Source organism: Danio aesculapii, chromosome 23 (assembly GCF_903798145.1).
Source record: "Danio aesculapii chromosome 23, fDanAes4.1, whole genome shotgun sequence".
Lineage (NCBI taxonomy): Eukaryota > Metazoa > Chordata > Actinopteri > Cypriniformes > Danionidae > Danio > Danio aesculapii.
Genome location: NC_079457.1, coordinates 22,685,757 through 22,710,569, shown reverse-complemented (window position 1 = coordinate 22,710,569; position 24,813 = coordinate 22,685,757). Strand labels below are relative to the sequence as shown.

Sequence of the window (24,813 nt, the reverse complement as noted above, 5' to 3'; positions counted from 1 at the left end):
ATACACTGGACAAAATACAGTACATTTATTTTTAAAGTACTACTTGGTTCATTATAATTTCTCACTGTTATTACTTGCTACCGTCAACTAAATGATCTGCACAATACAGAGCAAAGAGAAATACATGACTGAAACTTACTGTCCACAATAGTCTTGCGATCGGAGCCATCATCATTGATGTGCTGAATATTACCGAAGTGGATGTCACTGTAGAACATGCGGTTTGCTCCCTTTCCCCCGCCACCCCTATAGTCGAAGGTAAGAGCGATGACATTCTTCATGTGCTCTGGGTCCTCGAAGGGTTTGATGGGAGCATTGAGATTTGTTTCATCCGACAGGTGAATGCTCTTTAGTATTGTGCGCTCCGAGTACAGTAGGTAGCCATCGTAGTCTCTGCAGCTGTGGCCATCTTCTGCCAACATGCCGTGTGCACAAGCGCAGGTGCGATTACCATTTCCACGGAACAGACAGAGCTGTTCACAACCACCATTGTTCACCTTACAGACGTTGGTACCTGTAAACAATATCAAGTCGATTTCAACCAAAGTACTCTTTGAGATTTAGAGTCATGTATGTTTCAATTTACTATGATCTTCTATGTGAAGCTGCTTTGACACAATCTACATTGTAAAAGCGCTATACAAATAAAGGTGAATTGAATTATGGGAAGATACACACCTTGCTGCCTTGCGCGGTTGAAGACTTTGATGTCTTTGAGCTGCACACCAATGCCTGTTCTCAAATACACCATATCTGTGGCGTTCTCCTTGTTTCCTCTCTTGATGGAGCCATTGGCATGTGTTCTGTTGGAAACAGGCGAAGATAAAAAACTTATTACCTGGAAAATCCACTAGAAGATTAACACATAAAAATCTTTGAGAACTTCATTTATTATGAATTCAAAGAAAATTACTACCAAAGGGTAATAACCAACCAAGCATATTTGCATAGACATCTAATACAGTGGTGCCCAACTTTTTTTATCACCGCAACCAGTTAGCGGTTGACAATTTTACTGTGGCCCGGAGGATGGTGGGGTATGTAGATTGCTAGGTGACTACCATTTTCTCAGAGGATGACAAGCTGACAAAACTTTGCGGTCACTACGATACAAGTTTTATTTTTGGTGAAAATTAAAAATCACTGCAGTCTGTTTGTCTGAACTAGTCAGTCTACCAAAAAGTTTATATTCCAAGTATGAAGCTGCTCTGTCAGTTCTCGTCACATGATTCAGGGTGCTCTTGTGGGATTCTGAAGATGATTTCAACCGGGTGCATCTGAAAGGTATGAGCGTGTCAACGCCATTGTGCGAGTTGCTCGCAATAACGAACTTGCGCGCGGAAAAGACACAATACTGTATGTGAATGACCACCGTCATTTGCTCCTGCACGGACATGCTGGATTCACCTGAATTGTTGACAAATGGGTTGCGGATCCATTCCTTAGCCGTTCATGCATCATTATTTTTCCCTCCGCAAAGAAACTTTGCAAAGATGTCTGTTTCTTACTCATTTTGCTAGCTTGTGGGTTAAATTTGCTGTCAAATGACTGAGATGTAACCACAAGAACATGGTCATTTTTCAAAATAAATATTTTTTTAAAATAGAAGATCGTGGGGCATCAAAGTGGCGCAGTATGTAGCCCGATCGCCTCACAGCAAGAAGGTCGCTGGTTTGAGCCTCTGCTGGGTCAGTTGGGAATTCTGTTTGGAGTTTGCATGTTCTCCCCGTGTTCGCATGGGTTTCCTCTGGGTGCTCCAGTTTCCCCCACAAGTCCAAAGCCATGCGCTATGGGTGACTTAGGAAAGCTAAATTGTCTGTAGTGTATGTGTGTGAATGAAAGTGTATGGGTGTTTCCCAGTGATGGGTTGCAGCTGGAAGGGCATCTGCTGTGTAAAACATATGCTGGATAAGTTGGCGATTCATTCCGCTGTGGCGGCCGATGATTAATAAAGGGACTAAGCCAAAAAGAAAACGAATAAATGAATGAATAGAAGATCATTTAGACTCAAATAATAAATAAAACAGAAATAATTTATGAATTCTTCTGCGGCTGATGCCAATTGATCCATGAACCGGTACTGGCCTGGGGGTTGGGGACCACTGGTCTAATAGACATCTAAACATAGATGCCTTAACAAAAACAAGGCTAAATTTGGTCTGTCAGTGAAAATTTAATATATTAAGAACAAATACAAAGAACAAAAACAGATTTGACAGACTTCACATGTGTAGTCATTCATTCCTGTGTATATGATAATTAGACTACTTGTGGGCTATTTTAGATGTCTATTAGATTTTCACTGACAGCCCAAATTTATTACAGATTAGATCTGCTAAGATGTCTATTAGATTTCTTTTAAAGAGAAAACAAATGCTTCCTGCAAATTGGCAATAGTACAGATTAAGGGTTTTGTACCTGTCACTCCAGTAGATGTAATCCTCAAAGACAGAAACGGCAAACATGTCCATGTTGTTACTAGACAGCACCAGCTCACGGTTTTCTCCAGTCTCCAGATTAATGCGCTCAATTTTGTCAGTTCGGGCATCACACCAATACAGCATGCCCTCCTATGTAACATTATACATGTCTTTACTCGGTTGCTGAATATAAGTTTAATTGAAAAAATCTGATTGATCAAACTTTTCAATCCAAAATTATTGAATTAAGTTAATACACTGCAACTGTTTGCTAAAAAAAGGCACCGTGTGTTTATGTACAAACCTGGTAATCAATGGAGATGCCATTGGGCCAGCTGATGCTGACATTGACAAGAACTAGTCTCTCAGAACCATCCAAACGAGATCTTTCAATACGTGGATACTGACCCCACTCTGTCCAAAACAGATACCTGTACACACAAACACAGTCCAAGACAATTTCTTTCTACAGGACTAAAAAAACAACAACAAATGTATTCTATTTCACATGTTGAGATTATGGATGTCAATTTCCACAAATACCCATGAAAAATCCTACTGTAGTTTAAAAAAACAGTTTACTTGATAATAAATTCATGTATGACAGGATGTGCAAATGACACTCAAAACGCAAGAATCCTCATCCAAATGAATTTATTTTACTGTAAAAAAACATTAAAAATGATTGATAATTTAATAGAACCATTAAATGATTAAATGTAATAACTAATTTACAGTCAGGGTTTCTGCAGATATCATAATGTTAAATTTAAGACTTTTTAAGACCATTAAGTTTTAAATTTAAGACCTATATCACAATATCAAACACACGCATACACAAAGAGAAAATGCTAAATCACAAAACTAGAGGTAAAATAAATGTATTCAAATTAAACAGTACTAAAGACAGGTTAGATGCATCATTGAACTACAGAAAAAACAAACAAACATCTTAATGCTGATTTATACTTTCGCCTGGCGCCACATCGTGCACCTTATGAAACGGACGAGGCTTTTTTACTTGACACGTTAGCCATTGAGATATTTTTTTAAATGACAGGGGGCGGTCAAAAGAAACAGACAGTAAAATCAGACAAATATCATTAATATTATTGAAGATTTTTTTGTTTTAACAAACTTATCCCTCAGGTTTTTCCAAACTTTTACAAAAACTTTCCTCCTTTCCCACTGCTGTTGCAATTTCTAGCCAAGAATTATTGGTCATCTGGTTATGTCTATGATCACGCATGGACGGATCATAAACATGTCTACATCATAAACATACAGACGTACCTGTTTCAGACCAAATCTCTTCAAAGTGTTTCATATTCAACTCAAATCAAATCCGGCGCCGCGCGAACTGTTCACCCGAGTCTCAAAAAATTCCTTTAGCTTTGCTATGGCGTTATTTCACTGACAAATGTCGTGTCAATAACAGAAAGCTAATAACGTTTAAATGAGCATTAAATGTAGCATTACATGGACAGCAGAAAAATAAGACACCTTCTAAAATGTACATGTCTGCAATTTGAGCATGTGTGGGTCCATTTAAGCAAGTGTGATATTTTCTCCCCAAATATACATAGAACATAGTGATATCTGGAGTATCCCTCAAATCCACGCAATTAAATGATATCCATTCTGACAATTGATTCATTGGGTAATCATTAGCATTCCTAATTCAGACATATCTTCATTACATATTCAGGCCTATTTGCTTACCCTTTCTCTGGATGCACAGCAATAGCCCGTGGTTTGTCCAGCCCATGAGAGATGACCACATAGCGGAAAGAGCCGTTGAGTCTAGCCACCTCAATCACATCAAAGCCTTGATCAGTCCAATAGATGTTGCCTGTTTACACAAAACAATGCAATGTGTAAAATGGCTTATGCAATAATGTGCTGTTAATGGTGTTGTTTGCACATTTGCACACCTGCGATCCAGTCCACAGTGATTCCTTCCACACGTCCAATGCCATTGGTTACAATGTCCTCCCTCCACGTCTGGTCTCTCTTAGCTCGGCTAATGGTGCTCAGGCCCATGTCAACCCAGTAGATGGTGTCGTTGTCTACAGTGCACAAGAAGAACAAAACCGCCAAGTTAGTGTTATTTTGACTGAATCCCTGCATACAGGGCATACAACTTAAAACTAGAAACAAAAAGTGCCACATGGGACTTAATTGGTATTTGGTAACACTTTCCTATAAGGTTACTTTAGATAATGTTAATGTATCTACTTACATGACTAAACAATACATTTATTGCAGTATTTGTTCATGTCAATTAATGAAAATACATTCGTTTTTTGTTAGTTCTTAATTCACAGTAAGTTTAATAGTGCAGTAATACATGATGAATTATGATTAATAAAAGCTGTACATGGTATTGTTCATACTTTGTTCATGCTAGTAAATGCATTATCTAATGAAAAGTGTGCAAGTTGTAAAGTGTGACCAATTAATTCTAAAAATTGCTGCAAATGTGACAGAACCTCCATTATCTCTATACCAATTTATATTATAATATTATATAAATATATTAAAATGATGATGAAATACGTCACAGTTCAATAGTATTATAGTGATATCTGTTAAATTATATCATTTAAATAAATAATAAAATATCTAAAGAAAGTTTGAATTAATAATTATAAAATAAATCTTTAAATTTCAGTTTTTAGAATTTCACAAAATAATTTAATAATCTCAATTCTCAATTTGTAGACAATTTGCATGTGTAGAAAATGTTCATTTTAGACCCTGCTTGCACATGAACATATCTGTATACTCACCGGCATGGAAGTCAATGCCCACAGCAAGAGAGGTACCGGATACTGGTACCAGGGCATCAGATTTATCAGATGGGTCCAAAGGAATGCCACGGATGCCCTCATGCACAGAGTAGAGCAAAAAGGAGCCCATACCTTCACAGACAATTGCAAAACACACAATGTTAAAATGAAAGCATACTGTATTTGAGTGAAGATTTTGTTAGTGATGTTTGGAGCAGATCTTGCCTTCACAGGACTGTTGGCCGCTTTTCAGACTGTATCCAGCAGTACACATACAGGCTCTTGTAGTCGGTGAAGTTGGCAAGCAAAGTTGAGAGCAGTCGCCGTTGTTCTTACTGCAGAGGTTGGTACCTAAAGGAAATATCAAGCCAACACATCCACTTATTTCATATTCATTAAATTATAGGGATTATATTTTGGGATTATTTATAGTTTATATAAATTTATAGTTAGAATTCTTTAAAATGTATAAATATATATTGTAATTTTTATGTAATATCACTACTACTATCAACAACAAAAGCAAAAACAACAACAACAACAACAAAAACAACAACAATAATAATAATAATACTAATAATATAACCAATGTATTTTTATATTTTTAAAATATTAATTATATTATTCTAATTATTATTATTTTTCAAAATTCAAAATAATTGTTATTATTATTATTATTAATAATAGTAATATTATTATTATATTTTAAAAAGTAATTATTCATTTAATATTTAATGAAAAAATAATAACATTTTAATTTTAAAATGTTTAAGAGCTACAAAAATCAAGAAATTGTATGCTAAAAATACTAAATAAATAATTATAAAATAAATAATAAATAATAAAATGACAGTAAATAATAATAAATTAAAATAATAAATGATAAAAATAATAATAGTACCTAATTTTAAATAATTATTTAAAAATCTAATTACTTCTATTTGAACTCATATTTGAATTATTTAGCTCTAAAAAACTATTAAAAAAAAAGGTAATAAATATACAACAAAATATGACAAACAGACCTATCTGATGCACGGTCTCATTGTAGATCTTCATGTGCATCATGGGTGAGGTGTTATATCGCAGAACCTTCCAGTTGCCTCCATCGCTCTTATCACACGTACCAATCTGATCTGTGCCCTGATCGGCCCACCACAACTTATCTCCTACACATAAAATAAAAATCAAAGGCCAGTGAGTAACTCCAAATGACATAATAATTAGCATAAGTTTAAAGTAGATACATTTGTATTTGAGTAAAAAGACCATTTTAGATAGATTAGAATCCAACAGTGGATTAAAGCTTTACATAATCCAACCAGAGTTAAACGATAAACAGGAAGAGGTTACAACTGCTTCTGAACAGTTAGTGAATACATTTTTATAGTTGTTGAGGAATAAAGTTAACTCAACTCATCGACTAGCTTGTTAGTGATCTGATTAACATCAGCATGTTACTGATTAACGTCACACTATAGTAAATTTCTCTTTTCCTCACGGAAAACATAAAGGTCTGTCACCTGACTATACAGTACAGTTCATAATAAAAGTGTGTTAATGAATCTAACAGCACAGCTCTGGTCTCTGGGAATACAATCAAAGAAGATGGTAAACTTTAGCCATATTAGCCACACAGCACGCTAAAAAAAGCACATTCAGAAAGCAAATTTTCAAAGTGTGAAGTTATATTTTTGTTTTAGATATGAGGTTGATCTGAACAAATATAACACTTTACAAAAAATCTTTGGCACATTACCTTCAAAATTTAAATTCAACCATAATTTCCTCAGTGGCTCAGAATGGCAAAAGTTTTTGGAGAAGTTCATTGGTGTAATATTAAAAAACTACTGTTTGGAAACGTCCACATTTATAGGATTATAGAAAAAGTGCCTGAATTTTTACTATTATGGGTAGTTTTTTTACAGTGTTGACACACATCTGTGTTCAAACACCTTACAAAGTGACTTTTACATAATAGTTCGCCTTCAAGAAAACACTAACTCATCTAGTCGCATGAGTTTCAAATAACTTGTGACATTTTTTTTCAGCATTTGTGACTATAGCTTGATGATGTTCTCTCACCCATGATGGCGAGGGCTGTAGCTTTGGTGAGTTTTCCTTTCACACTTTCAATGACTTCAAACCCAGAGCCATCCATCTTACAGTGGTTGATAGTGCTGTTCCTTGAACTGATCCAGTACAACTGCTCCGTGTCGAAGTCGATGGACAAGCCTGCCACAAGACAATGTGTGAAAAATAAGTTAAATAAATAAGTAAATGTGTAAAACATCCTCTGCAACAGCCCTTCTTTTAGCTTTAGGCAAATCAAAGGTACATAAGAGAGGTCACTCACCCACTGGGCCTTTCTGATTGGTGAACAGCAATGTATGGTTGGTGCCATCCATGTTGGCCATGCTGATGTTGTCTCCATCCAGCCAGTAAAGCTTCCTGTAATTAAACAATGTAGATTAAGATATATCATGATTGTAATATGTAGTTAAAATATTGATAGATTAATTTTCTTGTCATCTTAGAGCTCAGGAATTGATTAGATAGATTAGATCGCAACATTTAATTTATTATATTTCAAACTGAGGGCACTATTTTAATGATCTAGTCTAAAGTGCATGGCACAAAAGCATTAAGGGCATTTCTGAATCCACTTTTGATATTTTAAAGATGAAAAAAATACACTCTGCACCACAGCGCATGGTCTAACAGGGTTGAGCTTATTTTCTTAATGAGTTATGGGTGTGTTTTGAGAATAAACCAATCAAGAGTCTCATCTCTCATTCTCCTTAAGAGTCAGTTGTATCGCGCCAAGGTGCATTTGCTATTTACATGGTGAAATATGTAAGTGGAAAAACTGAACGCTTTACTAGTGGAAAAACAGTTAAACAGAGCATCTGAAGCGCATGGATAAAGAATGTGCCTTCTCCTGTGCTCTGTGCTTTCTCTTTCTCGGATAAGGAAACAGTGTTGTACGCTCTCCACTGAAGACATCCATTAGCCTACATAATTAATTTAGTTTGTTTAGTGCAAAAATTAGTTTCAAAACTATTTCTAAATTCAGTTCTATTTTCCCGCAAACGAATAAACAATAATAACGAAGTGTGTTCAAACAACTGAGTTATATCCAAACACGCGTCATATTCTTAAGCACCATATGGTCCAAACCCTGACAGGTGGACAAATCTAAGCTTGTTTTTAATAAAACAAATATAAATATGCATATAACAAATAATACTAATGATAACAATAACATTATACAAAAGCAGGTTGTCGTGAATAAACTGAAAAAAGTCCCCCGAGATGAAGGCATGGAAGCAGTGATTTTTATATTGATGTAGCAAGTAATCATTTTTGTAATATTTTAATCCTTTAATTCTTTTTTATTTGTAAAGATATTTGTGTATTGCTGTACATCCTGCTTGTTTTAAACAATGTGTAATCGAGGTGCACAACTAACGTGCTCTGTGCTGGACTTTAGACCTGCTTTCAGTTTTAGTTCCAACAATGCGTCTTAACACACCCCTTTTCTAGACCAGAACGCTCATGTTTCCACAAAGTGGTGCAAATGGATTTGCTATTTAAACAATGTGGAAGGAAAATTAGTGTTGCGTTGGTCTGAAAATAGCAACACGTGGAGCTAACACTTCTTGTGACGGGTGTATGATAGGGCCCTGAATATTCAATGAAAAAAAAAAGATGAGCAATGTCTATATTCATGGCAAAGCAGTGCCCATTATAACATTTTCTGTATAAAAACAACAATTATCATTGTCATTATTATAATTATTATTAGCAGTAGTAGTGGTATGCAATTAGCAGTTTAAGTTAAAACAGAAAAACGAAATAATTTTTAAAAAACGTTAAATACAATACAACAACATACAAAATCATATAATAACATATCAAAATAAACATAAAAACATGACATAATAAAAATGTAATATTGTGAAATGTAAATTAAATCCATCAATAACATTAATATTTAATCTGCTTGTGTGAAATATTTTAACATTTAATTAGATATTCTTTGAATGGAATACTAAGAAAATCTTACAAAGCCTGCAACAACAACAATCACAAAAGTCTGTCAAGATTATGTAAAAAAAGCATTGTTTAAATATTGCCTAAATATTAATGTCTAACAAAAGAAATAAACATTAATAAAACATACCAAACAAATGATCAAAAATCAATCGAGTGCCTACAGTTTTCATCTCACTTTGTTTATCAGAACCTATCCTGTCTAGAAACTAGAACGCTACTACATGTGGTTTAAACTAGCCACATGGCAAAAGACTGAAAAGTGCAAATTAAGGGCACTCATGAGCAACGCCAACGTTTCTCATTTACACCCTTTATAATCTCTGCCAGCAGCAAACTGGCACAACATCTGCTCCTCTCCATATGTAGCTTACTAAACAAGCTGAGTGGAAAAGAGGCTAACATGACAAAAATATGCTAATGCTAAACCAAAATTTGCAAATACGCATGTGTATATACTTGTACTGACCCTAGGATGGGATGTAGCACCAGACAGTGAGGTTTGTCCAGTCCTTGTCCATGGATTACTGCATTCTTGAAGGAGCCGTCCAGCCTTGCTACATTGATCTGCTTCTTATTGGTGTCATAGCTGGTCCAGAAGAGGTTTCTGGAGATCCAGTCCACAGCCAGACCCTGAGCATTAGGGAGATCTGACATGGAAAAAGAAAAAAGGAATTATGCAAAAGAAATCTGATGCAACAATGCAAAAATAAAACATGTATATTAATTTGTTTTTAATCCTCCTGGAAGTATGGGGACGTAATAGGACATATAACGTATGAATGTTTGGTATCACTTTCTTTTGATGGTCAACTGATTCTCAGAGTTTTAGTAAACTGTAATGTTGGGATTAGGGTTAAGGTTGGTCTAAGTGTAGTTGCAACAATTTAGCCAATTGAATGTCTGCTGGTGGAGCAGATATTAAGCAGACAGTCAACTAACACATTAATAAGAATTAGTTGGCCTGTAGACGCAATGTAACTTATTGTCTATGACAGTGTTTCCCAACAATGTTCCTGGAGGCACACCAACAGTACATATTTTAAATGTCTCCCTTATCTGACCCATTAACTTCAGGTTTTGGAGTCTCTTCTAATCTTCTGATGAGTTGATTCAGATGTGTTTGATTAGGGAGAGGTTGAAAATGTGTACTGTTGGTGTGCCTTCAGGAACAGGGTTGGGAAACACTGGTCTATGAAATGTGCAAAAGGGAACAAAAAAAAAAGTAATACCAAATGTTTTTGATGTAATTTATTCTTAAGAAAGAGCTATTTGACAAACATGCTCTATAGTTTAAATGTTTGGATCCCGCAATATTTTTTTTTATTATCATTTTAGCATCTCATGCTGAAAAAAACAGGTGCTGTTATATAATAAAAAAACTATTAAAAACAAGAATATTGTGAGATATTATGCATTGAAGTTAAAATAACTGGTTTTAGTTTTAATATATTATAAAATGTCATTAAAAATGTAGTGTCATTACTCCAGTTTCCAGTTTTTAATTAAAAAACACAATTAATTAATTAAAAAGTTAGAAAATATAAATGCAAACTTAACAAATCCTTGCTAAATAAAACGATTACTTAAAAAAAATAATATAAATTTTTTTTTAAATGTAACATTTTTAAACTGTGTATAAACAATTGTTTTTAATAACAGGCAATTATCTTTAATTATATTTTATTACGTTTTTCGTTCATTTATTTATTTATTTTTATATACAAAGAAATGGAAATGCTTCTTATTTTAAGATAAAAAATCATTTAAAAAAATCTCTAATAAAATAAAAATATATTAAAACAATGTAAATAAAAAAAAAAACATAAAATTACTTAAATTCATGAAAAGACATACTAAAAATAGTTTTTTTTATTTTATCTTCCTAAATAAAGACATTTATCCATTTTCAGCTATTGTTTTGGGGCCTACTAAGAATAACAGAGGTTGAAACCCAAGCTATCTCACCAGCAGACACCACCGTCTCCACACCAGTGCCGTTGATGAAGGCTCTTTTGATGGTTTGTGTGCGAACATCAGACCAGTATATGCGGTGCTCCAGAGCATCATAATCCACCACAGTCACATTGTCAATGTCAGGCACAGTGAAGGAGATGATGTAGTTGTAATAGGGATTATCAATATCCACCCCTCTGATCTCAATCTGACGGGCGTAAAGCAGGAACTGACGATACTCTGAACAGAAAAAACAATCATCATCACTACAAATATTGTTTTGAATATGTAAGGAAATGAGCCTGACAAATCATTTTACTGATCATCAATAAACAGCAGTTACAGATACATAACAAAAATACAGTACAGAGTTAGATGAAAGTTAGGAAAATGTGTTTTTTAAAAGTCATCTGTTTTGCTAAGAGTACTATTTTAACATCATTAAGATACTAGCTTTATATTTTAAGTCTGAATCTGTCGCAATTTTGTTTTTGTCACTTTTATCAGTTTATATGCATATGTTTGTAATTATAATTTTAATTTTGTGTAAATAAACTAAACTGCATGCCAATTACAGATATTAGAAATCCTTGACAACTATCTAAAATATATATTTTTGTTTTTAATATGCATTTTATTTCACTTCAGCTAATGTTTATTTAAACAACATTAAAACAAATTTTGTAGGTTTAGATTTAGGCCCCGTTTACACTAACACGTTTTAGTTGTAAAAAGCATGAGTTTTGCTACGGTTACATCTTCCGTCCACACTACCCCGGAATTTTCGAGCCCTGAAAACGAAGCATTTTGGAAACGCTGTTGAGGCTGTTTTCATTTTAAAACGCTGCTGCTCAGTGTCAGTGTGGATAGGGGAAAAGGGAGACATCTGAAAACGGAGGCATGGCCGCAAACATTCGTCTATCTGATTGGGGCTTTTTCCTCAATATTAAATGCACAAAGTTCAGTCTTGCATCCTTTCCTTGTAAGTTATATGGAAAACAAATTCCCAACGACATGTCAGGTAAATATTCACAGGGAACAGTGTACTTTATAACATTCACATCACCCTGGCTACTTTTTTTTCACTATCTTAACAATAAAATGAAAACATGATATGAGGAACTGCCTATTTTCATTTTGATATCAAGACCTTATCAGACACCAAAAATGTTAAGGCATCATGTAGCTACATATTTATATGACCGTCATCTTCACTGTATGCATATTTATAACAAAACGAAGCCTATAACATAAATGCCTCCTTTCATTTTCACTGAAAATAAATAAATTGTTAAATGTTTTAATAATAGTTAAATAGTAAAATATAAATAGCTTTCAACAATATAGGAAATAAAGGCACGCAATCAGTCAAATATGCAGAATCAGTGTACGTAGTTACATAATTAATATATTAAATTATCTTTGCGCTTACGTTACCCGAGAACAAGTAATAGATTCAAAAGACCGAAGAGTCGTTAGATAGAGACAAGATGAATTAAATGTAACATTTAACGACTGTAGTGAGATGAGATCCAGCGGTATATCCTTGATGAACTGTCCGACATGTGCTGCTCTCACCTGGGGAGTTCTGCTCAAAGCACCCGGGTAGGGTTGCACCAGCTGTTCGTAAGTTCTTTCTTAAACTGGCACGTAAAGCATACACAAGGGGCTTAGTAACTACTAGCTAGTTTGTCACTAAACTTGTACTCACTTCGGTTGCACCACATGTTCTTAGGGCAAACCGTAGTTAGTAGGTGGTAAGCTCTCCGTAAAGTCATGCGTAGTCACACTGTATGACGTAATATACAATAAAAAGCATTTAAATAGTTAAACTGCTTTACGATTCTGCAACTAAAGCATCTATATATATCTGTCCTATGAAAAATGAAATTATAAATTACATTTTTATAGTGCATTACATTAGTCAGTCACTAAAAACAGACGACGCACACCGTGGATGCACGCGAAATACACATGAAGTTATAAAAACATTAAACTTATTTCGCAATATCCTACACATGAAAGAGCAGGGAGAACTCGGTCAAAACACTCCTTGAAAGATAATTAAACTCTTCATTCATAAATTGAAAAAAAAGCGATATTTGTGAGGAAATGAAGGTGTCCCTTTAAGTCAAAACTAGGCTACGTTTTAACTTACGCACTGCTGGTGCAACCGGCCCCCGCTGACTGCCTGGAGCCCAGACAAGCACATACACTGCAGCGCGTGTCAGAGTGTGTATGTGGTCATGTGATGTGTGTTTTCAGTGGTATGGTGTGGACAAAGATCTTTTCAGAAACGATAGGTGAAACGTCAGTGTGGATGTGAATCGTTTTCGTTCTAAAACGCTGTTTACAAAATTACACTGTATTAGTGTAAGCGGGGCCTTAGTTAACTATAATAACCCTGGTTCGAGGCTGAATTTATTTGACCAAAACACACACACATCTTTATATAAGCTTTATATTTTTGAGAAAACAGTGATTCTTCAAGCAATAATCAAAAACAAAAAAAAGAGGTAGAAAAAACCCTCACAATAATTATATAACTAACAATTTATATACATTTAATGTGACATGGAAGACTGAAGAATAATTGCCTTCAAAGCATTAAGTGACATCTAAAAATATATTCAAATAGAAAACAGTTCTTTCAAAAGCTAATAATATATCACAACAGTACTATTTTTACTGTGCTTTTAATCAAACAAATGCAGCCTTTATTTATTTATAACACCATGATTAACAGAGACTTCGGTGTTGTCTAAAATGCTGATGTGTTTTCTCCTTACTGATTAGCCTGAACGGAGAACACAGAACCTAATAGCATTTTTCGTCCTCTAACATCAGTGTTAATTCATCAGTGCAGCTACAAGTCTTTCCTCCAATCACTCTGCTCTCTTCAGAGCCAGAATAAAGGCTGTGTTGCTGAATACTAAACACTGATCCTGCATCCGGGCGGCAAGACACGCCACACTGCTGTTTTCTTGACTCTAAAACGAGATTTACAGCCCACACAAGAGTACAGACATACTCTGAGTCAGAGCAGAAAAACACCCAACATTGAGGGATCTAGCGCTAACGTGAGAGGAATCTGAAAGAAGCCTGTGTCGAAAATTATTTACAACCTGTCCTCAAGAATGAGAAAAGAATTAGTACACCTAAAAACATAGTAATTGGAAAACAGTAACTAAAAACGGTGTAAAAACAAATTTATATCAGAAATTCCTGGTAAACAAACACATTAAGTAATAGAATGAATTAAACATGACACTTCAAATAAGACTAAAGTTTCCACAAGTTTTTAATCAGGCTGTAGGTTATTATATTTAATGATATTTGATCATGTCTTGAGTTGATTTAATTTTTTACTTTTTATTATTTTCAGCTAATAATCTAAAAAAACAAACAAACAAAAAGAAAACATAGAGATATATTAAACCATAAAAAACTACAAAATGACTAAAATTCACAAAATAAAAAAATTCAGAATAAGATGATAAAAACTATAATAGTTATTCTGTGATACTAATGTAAAGGCTCGTACACACCGGGACACTTTTCGCTCACATTCATCGCTGACATTGAGACATTTTTCTGCATTCGAACCCAGGCGATTTTCATCAGCATTGAGTAGAGTGAACACAAAATCACCCTCTGACATTAGACATTAGCGTGTAATGAACTTGCAAGTCATGAAAAAAAAGTTAAATGAAACCATCAAAGGGGCCATCAAATACTATTTGCTACTCTCCACTCCTACTGACATTATTGTGGTTGCAGTTATCATACAGCTCTTTGGGCCATATTATACACCCGGCGCAATAAGGCGAAAGACGTGTTTGCCCGACGTGTTGCTATTTTCAGACCAACGCAACCTTAATTTTCTTCATTTCTTAATTTTTTTCAGTTTATTCACGACAACTTGCTTTTGTATAATGTTATTATTATAAATAGTATTATTTATTATATGCATATTTATATTTGTTTTAATAAAACAAGCTTAGATTTGTCCAGTTGTCAGGTTTTGGATCAAAGGGAATGAGAGATGGTTTATTCTCAAAACACACTCATAACTCATTAGGAGAATACCCTGTTAGACCATAAACAGCAAAGCGTAATTTTCGTCCTTAAAATAGCAAAAGTGGATTCAGACACGGATAATGCTAATGCTTTTGCGCCATGTGCTTTAGACTTTGCACCTAGATCGTTAAAATAGAGCCAGACACCAATGAAAAAAGCAGCCCCACATTCTTGCCTCGGTGCATCATCTTCTTTAATGAATGAAGTGAAACTGGAATCACCTCCACTGTTTTGAGCTTGAGTGTCTCAAAACGGCGTTTACTGTTACTTCAGAAGCTCTGGGCACGTGAACAAAAGTGATAATCTAATTGGTGAAATTCGCGAGCATGAGGCGTTTTTTTAAAAATGACGGTTTTACGCCTTTCGATTTGAGCGTTGGTGTGCGCGATCACATTAGCGCCCTTTGTTTAGTCCCAAAGTCTTAAATGTAGACGAAAAAATGCAAGCAAAAAGCATCCTGGCGTGAAAGGGCCTTAACACTACTTTATACTAAACATACTAAAAGAAGAACATTTAAGGTGAAGTGGTACTGAAATGCTAACAAATTTAGCTATATGCTAACACAAACAATACACTAAACAATAAAACATGACAAAAATTCACATAAATAAAAAGACAGAATAAAATGATTAATAATAACCACAATAGTTATTTAGTGACACTAAATTAAGACTGCTTTATACTAAACATACTAATAGACGAACATTTAGGGTGAAATAGTACTGAAATGCTAACAGATGCCAACAAAAACATTACACTGCAAGAAGGATTGTAGTGGTGCAAATTTGCCTACTAATTACTCAAATTTGAACTCCAGATTTAGGCCGTGTTTAAAATATAAAACCAACTTGATATCAGAAGTTCCTAGTAAACAATAACAGGATGTAATACAGAAAATTTAACTTGAAATTGCAAATAAGACTAAAGTTTCCACAAGTTTTTAATCGGGCTGTAGGTAATTATTTATAATGATGCTTGTTTACGTCTTTAGCTGATTTAGTTTTTTACTTTTTATTATTTCAGATAGCAATCTAAAAAACTAAATACAAATATATTAAACCATAAAACATAACAAAAATTCACCAAAATAAAAAAGAAATAAAACAATAAATAAAAAAATACAATAGTTATTCAGTAACAGTAAGAGTACTTTAAACTAAACATGCCAACGAAAAAACATTTAAGGTGAAGTGGTACTGAAATGTACAGAAACAGATTTAGCTATATGCTAACACAAGCAATACACTGCAAGGAGGATTGTAGTGGTGCAAATTTGCTAACTAATCTCTCTAATTTAAATTCCAGGTTTAGCCTGTGTTTAAAATAACTTACTGCCATATTTCTACAGTATAAATCTGCAATATTAAACATACATCTGAATGACTTGCTTTATAATAAGATAAAAGGGATTTGATCTTCTATTGCCAGTGCGGTGGATTAAAATGGAAATAATTTTTATCGAACAGCTCCAGTGAATAAAATGTAGTGAGATCATGTGACATTTTCTGATTGAAATGGTTACCGTGGAATGTTGCCAACTATTTATTTTTTTATCACAAGGTACATTAGTTATATTGTTCCTGAGGCTCAAACAGCATAGAATGCTGCTTGCAATGCCAAGGTCATCATGGGTAATGTAATATACTGTGCTGTATTCAGTAATTAAAGCAGCAATATTCCAGCAAGAAAAAAAAAAAAACACACAAGATTTGATTGTATCCAGCAGCCTACCATAGCAGGTGTGATTGTCTGCCTTGAGCTTCATAAGGTGTGGACAGGCACAGGAGAACGTTTGGTTGTAGTTGATGAGGCACAGGTGAGAACACGGACCCTTCCCGTCATTTGCTGCACATGGGTTGGGAGCTGCAAAGAATAAAGTACATTTTAAACAGGGTAATTTTAGTGTGATTAGAATTTAATCACACATAAGTGATGCAATATTGCATTGTTGTGAGAAAAACAAATAGAAAAGTTACATCAGCTTATGAAAGTGTTTTTATGCAACATTGTTTTTAATTTAAAACAGAAAGAACTGCATTTTGGCCATTCATTAACAACATTCTAAAGGGACCAAAAACCTTGACATTATTTGTCTAAACTAAAAAACTAATTGAATTAAAACACACTTTTGAGAGAATGGTGATGCATAACATTTATTTATTATAAACTATATTCCATTAAAAAAAATATTTAAATATTTTTATTTTAAAGGGTCATGAAACACCAAAACACTTTTTTTGAGATGTTGACAGTCATGTACTGTATATGTTACATGTTGCCAAAAACACTATTAGGACACATCTTCCACTAAAAAGTGAAAATTGGTTGTTTTTGCGTTATTTCAACCAAATTCGTTCTTCCGGATTGAAAATAAATTTTGAAGCAACGTCACAGAGATGAGATCATTGTGTAAATTCCAGCATGGAGATTGGATGTCTGTACCAGCCGATACAACGTGACGTCTTTGATTTTTCAGCATTAATTCATGAGAAAGACTTGGTTTGAAAAAAACAGACTTGGTTTTTTACCTATATTACATTGTTTAGACGGCAGAGAGACACCACATTGTGTTGCCAACCGTAATTAAAACAAGTGGAAGAAGAAGAATTGTTAGAAGACATGGGTCATCAGTGTTGCGTTTATAAATATGCCACAACAAAGGGTTTGTGTCCATTTCTCCATGTGTGGACCAACATTTGTGGATTACAGTGGTCTGCTAACACGTGACAAAAATACGTTTGTGAGGAACATTTTTTTATCCGACAGCTTTTCACATCTAGAAATATTGAAATACGGATTTGCCACTCGTCTTCTTTTTAAAAAAAAAAAGTCTCTAGGATTTGGTAAGCATGTGATCAGTGTTCTTCAGATGTCAAAGTTATTATCGTCAGCAGTACTCTTTCAGTTTTTAAAGACAAACCTTAGTAAAAATTTTGTTATAGTGCGTTAATATGCCTACGATAGTATGGACTGAAAAATCCACTGCAAATGCTGCTCCGCTGTCAAACATACACGGCTGTTTCGCACTATTCTCTGCACCTACCGAGTCTGTGCATCTACCGAGAAATGCAGAGTTTATTTCTCACATTTGGCATGCGGTATCAAAAACTCCATCAAAACTACACTCTTCAAGCAGTTCCTCTCATCCAAAATCTTGTTTGTCACGGGGGGCATGCATGAAATGTTCCTGAATAAAAGTGAAAGTGCCAAACTGAAGTTAAAGTCGACAAATTAAAAATGAAAATGTGCTTTTACATGTAAAACAGGATCATGAAAGGAACATTCAAAAAGCAACTCATGTAAACACCTTAATCATATTACTGTCTCATTCAAATTAAGGCAAATAATTCAATTACTGATGTCCATGTAAACATAGTCACTGTCTATTTCCCCTGCGTCTGTGTTTTTGTTGCTGATGTAAAATCAGCTGTTGTTCACGTATGAAATGCCCCTTTTCATGCAAACCCTTCCCTCTTTCACCACTCGACACTCCCGCCTAAACAAAGCTGGACTCACCCACTTTCCTGACTTTTTATCAAACTAGAGGTGTGAAAAGGGGGGGTTTCAAGGTTAGAAATCTGTTGTTTAGTTTTTGCGGTGTTATTTATTTTTGCATTGCATTTCGCTGTATTTTTTTATTTTAGTTATTGCAAATTTTATATTTACAACTTATATTCCTATTATATAAACTTATATTCCTATTACATTAAGCCCCAAAAACAAACCTTCTAATTGTAATTGCAATGTACTGAATTAATAAATCTTTAATATTTGATCAGCTTTAGTTACAACACATCACTGGTAACAACACTGGCCTGCAATGCTTACAAATGGAACAACACACACAAAGGAAGACCTGTTAGTATTTCATTGTATCTTTTTTAATCAGCTCCTGCTGGTTCTCACCCTGAGGTTGTCTGGACGGATGAAATACTTGAAGGTCAAACGGCTGAGTGTTTGTTCTCTGAACCACAGTCACGTTGTGTCCCGTCCATTTGTTGGCCCTGGCCAGAGTGTTGGTCCGCCAGTCTGTCCAGTACACCTCTCCTCCATACAGGGTGACGGCGAAAGGGTGAGACAAGTGTTCATGACCCCGCAGCACCTCGATCAGGCCCGAACCATCATAAGCAGCAGAGTAGATGGCATCAGATCTAAACATATTCGTTTTTAGAAAATAGCAATCATTGAATTGTGTGTGTTACTTCAAATGTTAGTAGCAATAAAGTGTGCATACCTGGCATCAATCCACAGGATACGGCGCTCAAGGTAGTCGACAGTGAGGCCGTTAGGCCAGCCACCGATCCCAGTCTCTTTGTGGATAGTGCGACGACCCTCACCACTCATAGACGCAGCCTCAATCCTGGGGGAGCTGGCGTCCCAGTCGGTCCAGAACAGAATTCTAGGGGGAAGAGACATTACTTGTTTCAGCATCTTTTTTTTAATTCAGTTTATTTATTTATTTTTTGTTTGTTTGTTTGAAATAGAGTCCTCAGTTCTTACACAATTGTGAAGACCTGTAACCAAACTACAATGCAAGTTCCTAAAGTTTCTGACTAAATTAAGTGCTAATCGTTGTTTTAATTGCTGCAGTTTAATTAAAAATTATATATAATAGTCTCCCGTTAATCGCAAGAATCATGTTCTAAAAATAACCCGCAATAGGCAAAATCTCCAAAGCAATCAGCTTTATTTTAAAAATTATTAAAGATGCTTTAAGGCTTTAAAACCCCTCATTAAACACTTTATACACTTTTTCTCAGACAGGCATTAAGGCTTTTTTCTCAGACAGGCTTTTTTCTCTTGTTTAAACACTCTCAAATTTCAAACCTTCATAGAAAAAAAAAGTCCAGTATTATAGAATGAAACCAAAGATCAAAACCTGTTGTCAGGCGCAAACATTCATCGCTTTCAGCAAAAGGTTCATAAAGCTTTTTAGCTTTTATGCAGATAATGTTGGCATCCAGTGTAATGTTCTTTTTTCTGCAGTCACTGATCCACAAAGCTAAAGCAAACTCCATCCTTAAAGAGGTCGCACATCGGATATGCCACGCACATGACAGTTGAAAGTAACACACTGGATGCGCACATTCGCATGTTATTCAAAATGAAATTATTCAGATGGCACTCTGTGGTGCAGCAGAAATATGAACTTATGTCCTTAGTTGTAGCTGGGCACCGCAGACAGCCAACGACCTGAAAATACTGTGCAAATTTTATATACCAACACACCAACTTGATCTCTCTGGGTCAAACGAAGCTCTGAAAGTTAGCTGTGATCAAATAAATTTTAGGCCTTTGCAATAAGATGATGAGGGTCTTTGAATCATGATCTTTCAATTATTAATATAGCAGTTCTACTAGTAAAAACTTATTTCTGTCTTTGATTTCATTGAACAGCACTGTCAAAAAGCTGAATGTGTTTTACCCATCTCTCGGGTCGAGTGCAATGGCACGTGGATGCTCCACCTCTCCAGCTAGCAGGGTTGTGCGCATGGTCCCATCCAGCTTGGCCACCTCGATCTGATCCAGGTTACTTTCCACCCAGTAGATGTTTCCCGCAATCCAGTCCACAGCCAATCCCTCTGGGGTGGCCAAACCATACTGGATCACCACCTCAAAACTGGTCAGAGCTGTAGCACAAAACATGGAGAATTAATGATAGAATCAAAAACAACCAAGAACAATGAGAATCAAGATTAATAACAGAAGCTAAAGAGTGAAAAATCTACCAAGGAAATATCGCAAAACTTATTATTAATTAATATATATTAATTAATAGAATAATTGCAATATGTAATAACATCTAAATAATATCTATCATATATATATATATAATTTTTAATAACTGCTTTCTTATTGTATATAATTTCAAATTAAATTATTACTCCAGTCATTATTGTTTTTATTACTATTACAATTAATAATAATAATAATAATAATAATAATAATAATAGTTATTATTCGAGTGATTTCTAATGGATCATGTGACTCTGAAGACTGGAGTAATGACGCTAAAAATTCATCTTTAAAATCACTGGAATAAATGATTAAATGAAATGATAAACTACTTTTGAACAGTTATTTTATAGTGCAATTACTTTTCACAATTTTACAATTTTTACTGTATTTTTGATTAATTAAATGTAGCCTTGGTGAGGAGAAGCTTATTTTAAAATATTTAAATATCCTACTGACCCCAAACTTTTGATCGGTAGTGTACAAAACACTTAAATGTAAGTAATTGTTTTTACCTACGACAAATTAAATTAGTCACAGTATTCAAGCGTAAATATAAAAATAGAAATTTGCTCATAATAATGAACACTACTACATGTAAATATATCAATGTACACATAATAATGTGTATTTAATCAAACACTAATACTATGATATTTGATCAAGTCTATTTTTAACAGTGTTAAAACATTACTCGTACTTAAAACTATTTTTAAATGTACTTTGGATGCTGTAAAAGGTAGACCAAATGGAAAGATAAATGAAAATGGAAAAAAATTAAAGCTACAACTACACACTGAAATAAATAAATAAAATGAAATTAAAAAAGAAAAAATAAATAAAAAAATTTTAAAAATAAATAAATAATAAAAAATAAATAAATCACCCAATACAGCCACCCTCTAAAAAGTATTAAAATCATACAATGCTTAGTCTTCTCATATAATACTTAGTCTTTTTTCTGTTAGTCTGTTATTTTTCTGTGCATGTATAAATTCTGTTTTAAAATAGGCATTTGAATGCATTTTCAGATAGCATCAAACAGCCTCTTTAAAATAGAAAAATGCAAACTAGAAGCTTTTTTGCCAAACGTCAGTATATTGGCTAAAAAAAATCATTTGATTGCTTCCAGGCTGAAAGCCATACAAGTCGATGCTGCAATAAATATTCCCCCACACTGAGCTACAGCCATGTGGAAAAAAAAGAAAGAAAAAAAATTCTCATTCTCAATCAAGGCAAGTCATTCTTTGATCTGTGAGAGAGAGAGAGAGAGAGAGAGAGAGAGAGAGTGAGAGAGAGAGAGAGAGAAGGAGAGAGAGACACTCATACAGAGCAGTAATTAAAGGTCCAGAACAGCTTTCTGTTGGTCTGGAAACAGCAAAGCCTCTCAGATGGGGTTGAGAAACAACACTTTGTTACTTTGTTTTAGCGTTGGCAGCCTTAACGGCCATATTTTTACTCTGTCAAAGACGACAGCAGGGATCTAGAACTTGGACAGTGGTATCGTATCTATGGAAAGAGCTGTTCAGAGAGAGGTAGGTGTGTGTTTGGAAGCAACATGGTGTTTCTGACAATTTACTTTTACTCTGCCTTTAGTCACGCAAACTAGGAATGAGTCAAATGGGTAAAGACAGAGTCGTCCTGTGCTACAGCCTCATTTAGACACACGCTGTGGTTTTGTGAACCAAAAGCAGTTGTAATAATTACTGACTACATTGGTATGCTGAAAGAAACAGAACAATGTGGGAAAACACAGCAAGACAACAAAGCCGACACAAAGCTTTAAAAGAAAAGAATACAGTTGAAGTTCCTTTTGCCCAAAATCTATTATTAACTTTAAAAATGTATTAACTTACTGTCATTTTCTTAACTCTTAGGTTAAAACATTGATGCTATATTGTTTTAACATAAACATGTAGAAAAACATGGCATCTTTTAAAGCAATATACTTCTAAATAACAACATTTTTATTCTAAATTAATAAGCACAGTCATCAGTAGTGATATCACCTACTGCAATTGACAGCATGTATCTGTAAGCTTCATTAAAACAAGAATAAACAGCAAACAGCTATCATTTTTATTTAGGAACAACCACTCCTGCAGGACATGTCTAGAACATTCATTTACCTCCGTTTTCTGACAGCTTTCCCCGATAGATCTTGTCTTCTACCACATCGGTCCAGTAGAGGGAGCTCTGGTTGAAGTGGAAGTCCAGGGCAATGGTGTTGCGCAGACCGGGCACCAACACACTGAACTCACCCTTGTACAAGTCAATCCTACGGATCTCATGCCGGTTGGAGAAGATGATGAAGGGTTTGAATGGATCTAAAAAACAAGGAAACAAAAATGTTAATTTTTTTTCAGCCCAGAAGATACAAGAAAACACAAAAAATGTACAGTTTGGAACACAACAAAAAAAAGCTATAAATTTAAATAATCTTTAACAGATCTGTCAAAACACGAAGTATAATTAAATAATAAGCAAAAAGTTCTCCAAATGACTTGTACATTCACTTTTAAGACTTGCTAATAAGTCTGAAAGACAAATTAGATTTTTTACATACATGTATGTTTATATGTATCTTTTTATATGTATGTTTATATGTGTTCATTTGTGTTTTGTGGATTTTTGTGTTCTTGTTCTTTTTAGAGTAAATAAAGTTTTACTGTAAGTTCTAAGTTTAGAACTGTAAGTTGTAAGTTTACTGTAAATTCTTTTAAAAGTAATCAAAGCTATGAAAGTTGATCAAAGATGTATTGAAAAAGTAACAGTAACATGGTACATTTAGATGTCATATAGAAAACCTTTAAAAAGTCATTTTAAATGACTTTGTGGTTTTTATCCACAAAGTGCAAGATAAGATCCGAGACAAGATAAAATAAAATAAAAATTAGCACAAATTAATCAAAAATAAAAGATTGTTTTGACATAATAAATATAGTACACACACATTTATTATGTACAGTGCCTATAGAAAATAATCATATCCCTTTGAAATAATTACTTTTTCATACAGCCTGAAATCAAATCATATTCCAAATAACTTTTCCAGCTTTTGAAATGTTTTTGTAGCCTTCTTCTAACCTGTGCCTTTCTACAACTTTATCCTGAAGATCTTTTGAAAGCAGGGCGTTATGTGAATAAAGGTACAGATTTTCATAGGTTATGATGATTTTCTATATATATATATATAAATACAAACATGCATGCATGAGAAAATGTTTATTTATATTTATAGATTTATATATATATAAAACTGTAAATATGTAACAAATTTTTTTTAAATAGATTTGTTTCTACGACTGTGTTTGTATCACATACACATATTAAACATATATATTACACACATACATTATGTCAAAACAAACTTTTATTTTGGATGCGATTAATTGCGAATAATCTTTGCTCGGCACTAAAAAAAAAGTAATTCAATGAAATCATTGATCTCACAACTCTATCTTAATTGTTATGAGGTAAAAAAAAAACTGATTTTCAAACTTGACATTTTACGTAGTGTATAATGTAGCTGTTTATAAATTCAAAAAGTCTGCAAAGTTTCAACGATCAATGTAAATGGAGTGGAATGGGGAAAAAAATTATTTCCTTTCCAGGAAATTAGGTTCTGATAATTTATTCACCCCAATTTATCATCCAAAATGTTCACGTCACCTTTTTTCAGTTAAAAAAGAAATAAAGCTTTTTGAGGAAAACATTTCAGGATTTTATCCATGCAGTGGCTTCTATGGTACTCATCACTTTAAACTTCCAAA

At 34.1% G+C, this 24,813-nt stretch overlaps 1 protein-coding gene across 1 annotated transcript in view; it reads right to left on the bottom strand.

Annotated features, from left to right (window-relative positions):
• Window positions 1–24,813, bottom strand: part of lrp1ab (low density lipoprotein receptor-related protein 1Ab) — a 146,084-nt gene that overhangs the window by 62,895 nt on the left and 58,376 nt on the right. The window contains exons 22-39 of the mRNA XM_056449612.1: window positions 23,170–23,367; window positions 20,730–20,934; window positions 19,539–19,703; window positions 19,211–19,455; window positions 17,036–17,167; window positions 11,237–11,464; window positions 9,738–9,918; window positions 7,569–7,663; window positions 7,298–7,447; window positions 6,238–6,381; window positions 5,438–5,563; window positions 5,213–5,344; window positions 4,355–4,489; window positions 4,143–4,272; window positions 2,725–2,851; window positions 2,419–2,570; window positions 679–803; window positions 140–514 (exon numbers count right to left, since the gene is read on the bottom strand). Coding sequence (XP_056305587.1) covers window positions 140–514; window positions 679–803; window positions 2,419–2,570; window positions 2,725–2,851; window positions 4,143–4,272; window positions 4,355–4,489; window positions 5,213–5,344; window positions 5,438–5,563; window positions 6,238–6,381; window positions 7,298–7,447; window positions 7,569–7,663; window positions 9,738–9,918; window positions 11,237–11,464; window positions 17,036–17,167; window positions 19,211–19,455; window positions 19,539–19,703; window positions 20,730–20,934; window positions 23,170–23,367 — 3,045 coding nt within the window. The remainder of the gene's footprint in view (window positions 1–139; window positions 515–678; window positions 804–2,418; window positions 2,571–2,724; window positions 2,852–4,142; window positions 4,273–4,354; window positions 4,490–5,212; window positions 5,345–5,437; window positions 5,564–6,237; window positions 6,382–7,297; window positions 7,448–7,568; window positions 7,664–9,737; window positions 9,919–11,236; window positions 11,465–17,035; window positions 17,168–19,210; window positions 19,456–19,538; window positions 19,704–20,729; window positions 20,935–23,169; window positions 23,368–24,813) is intronic.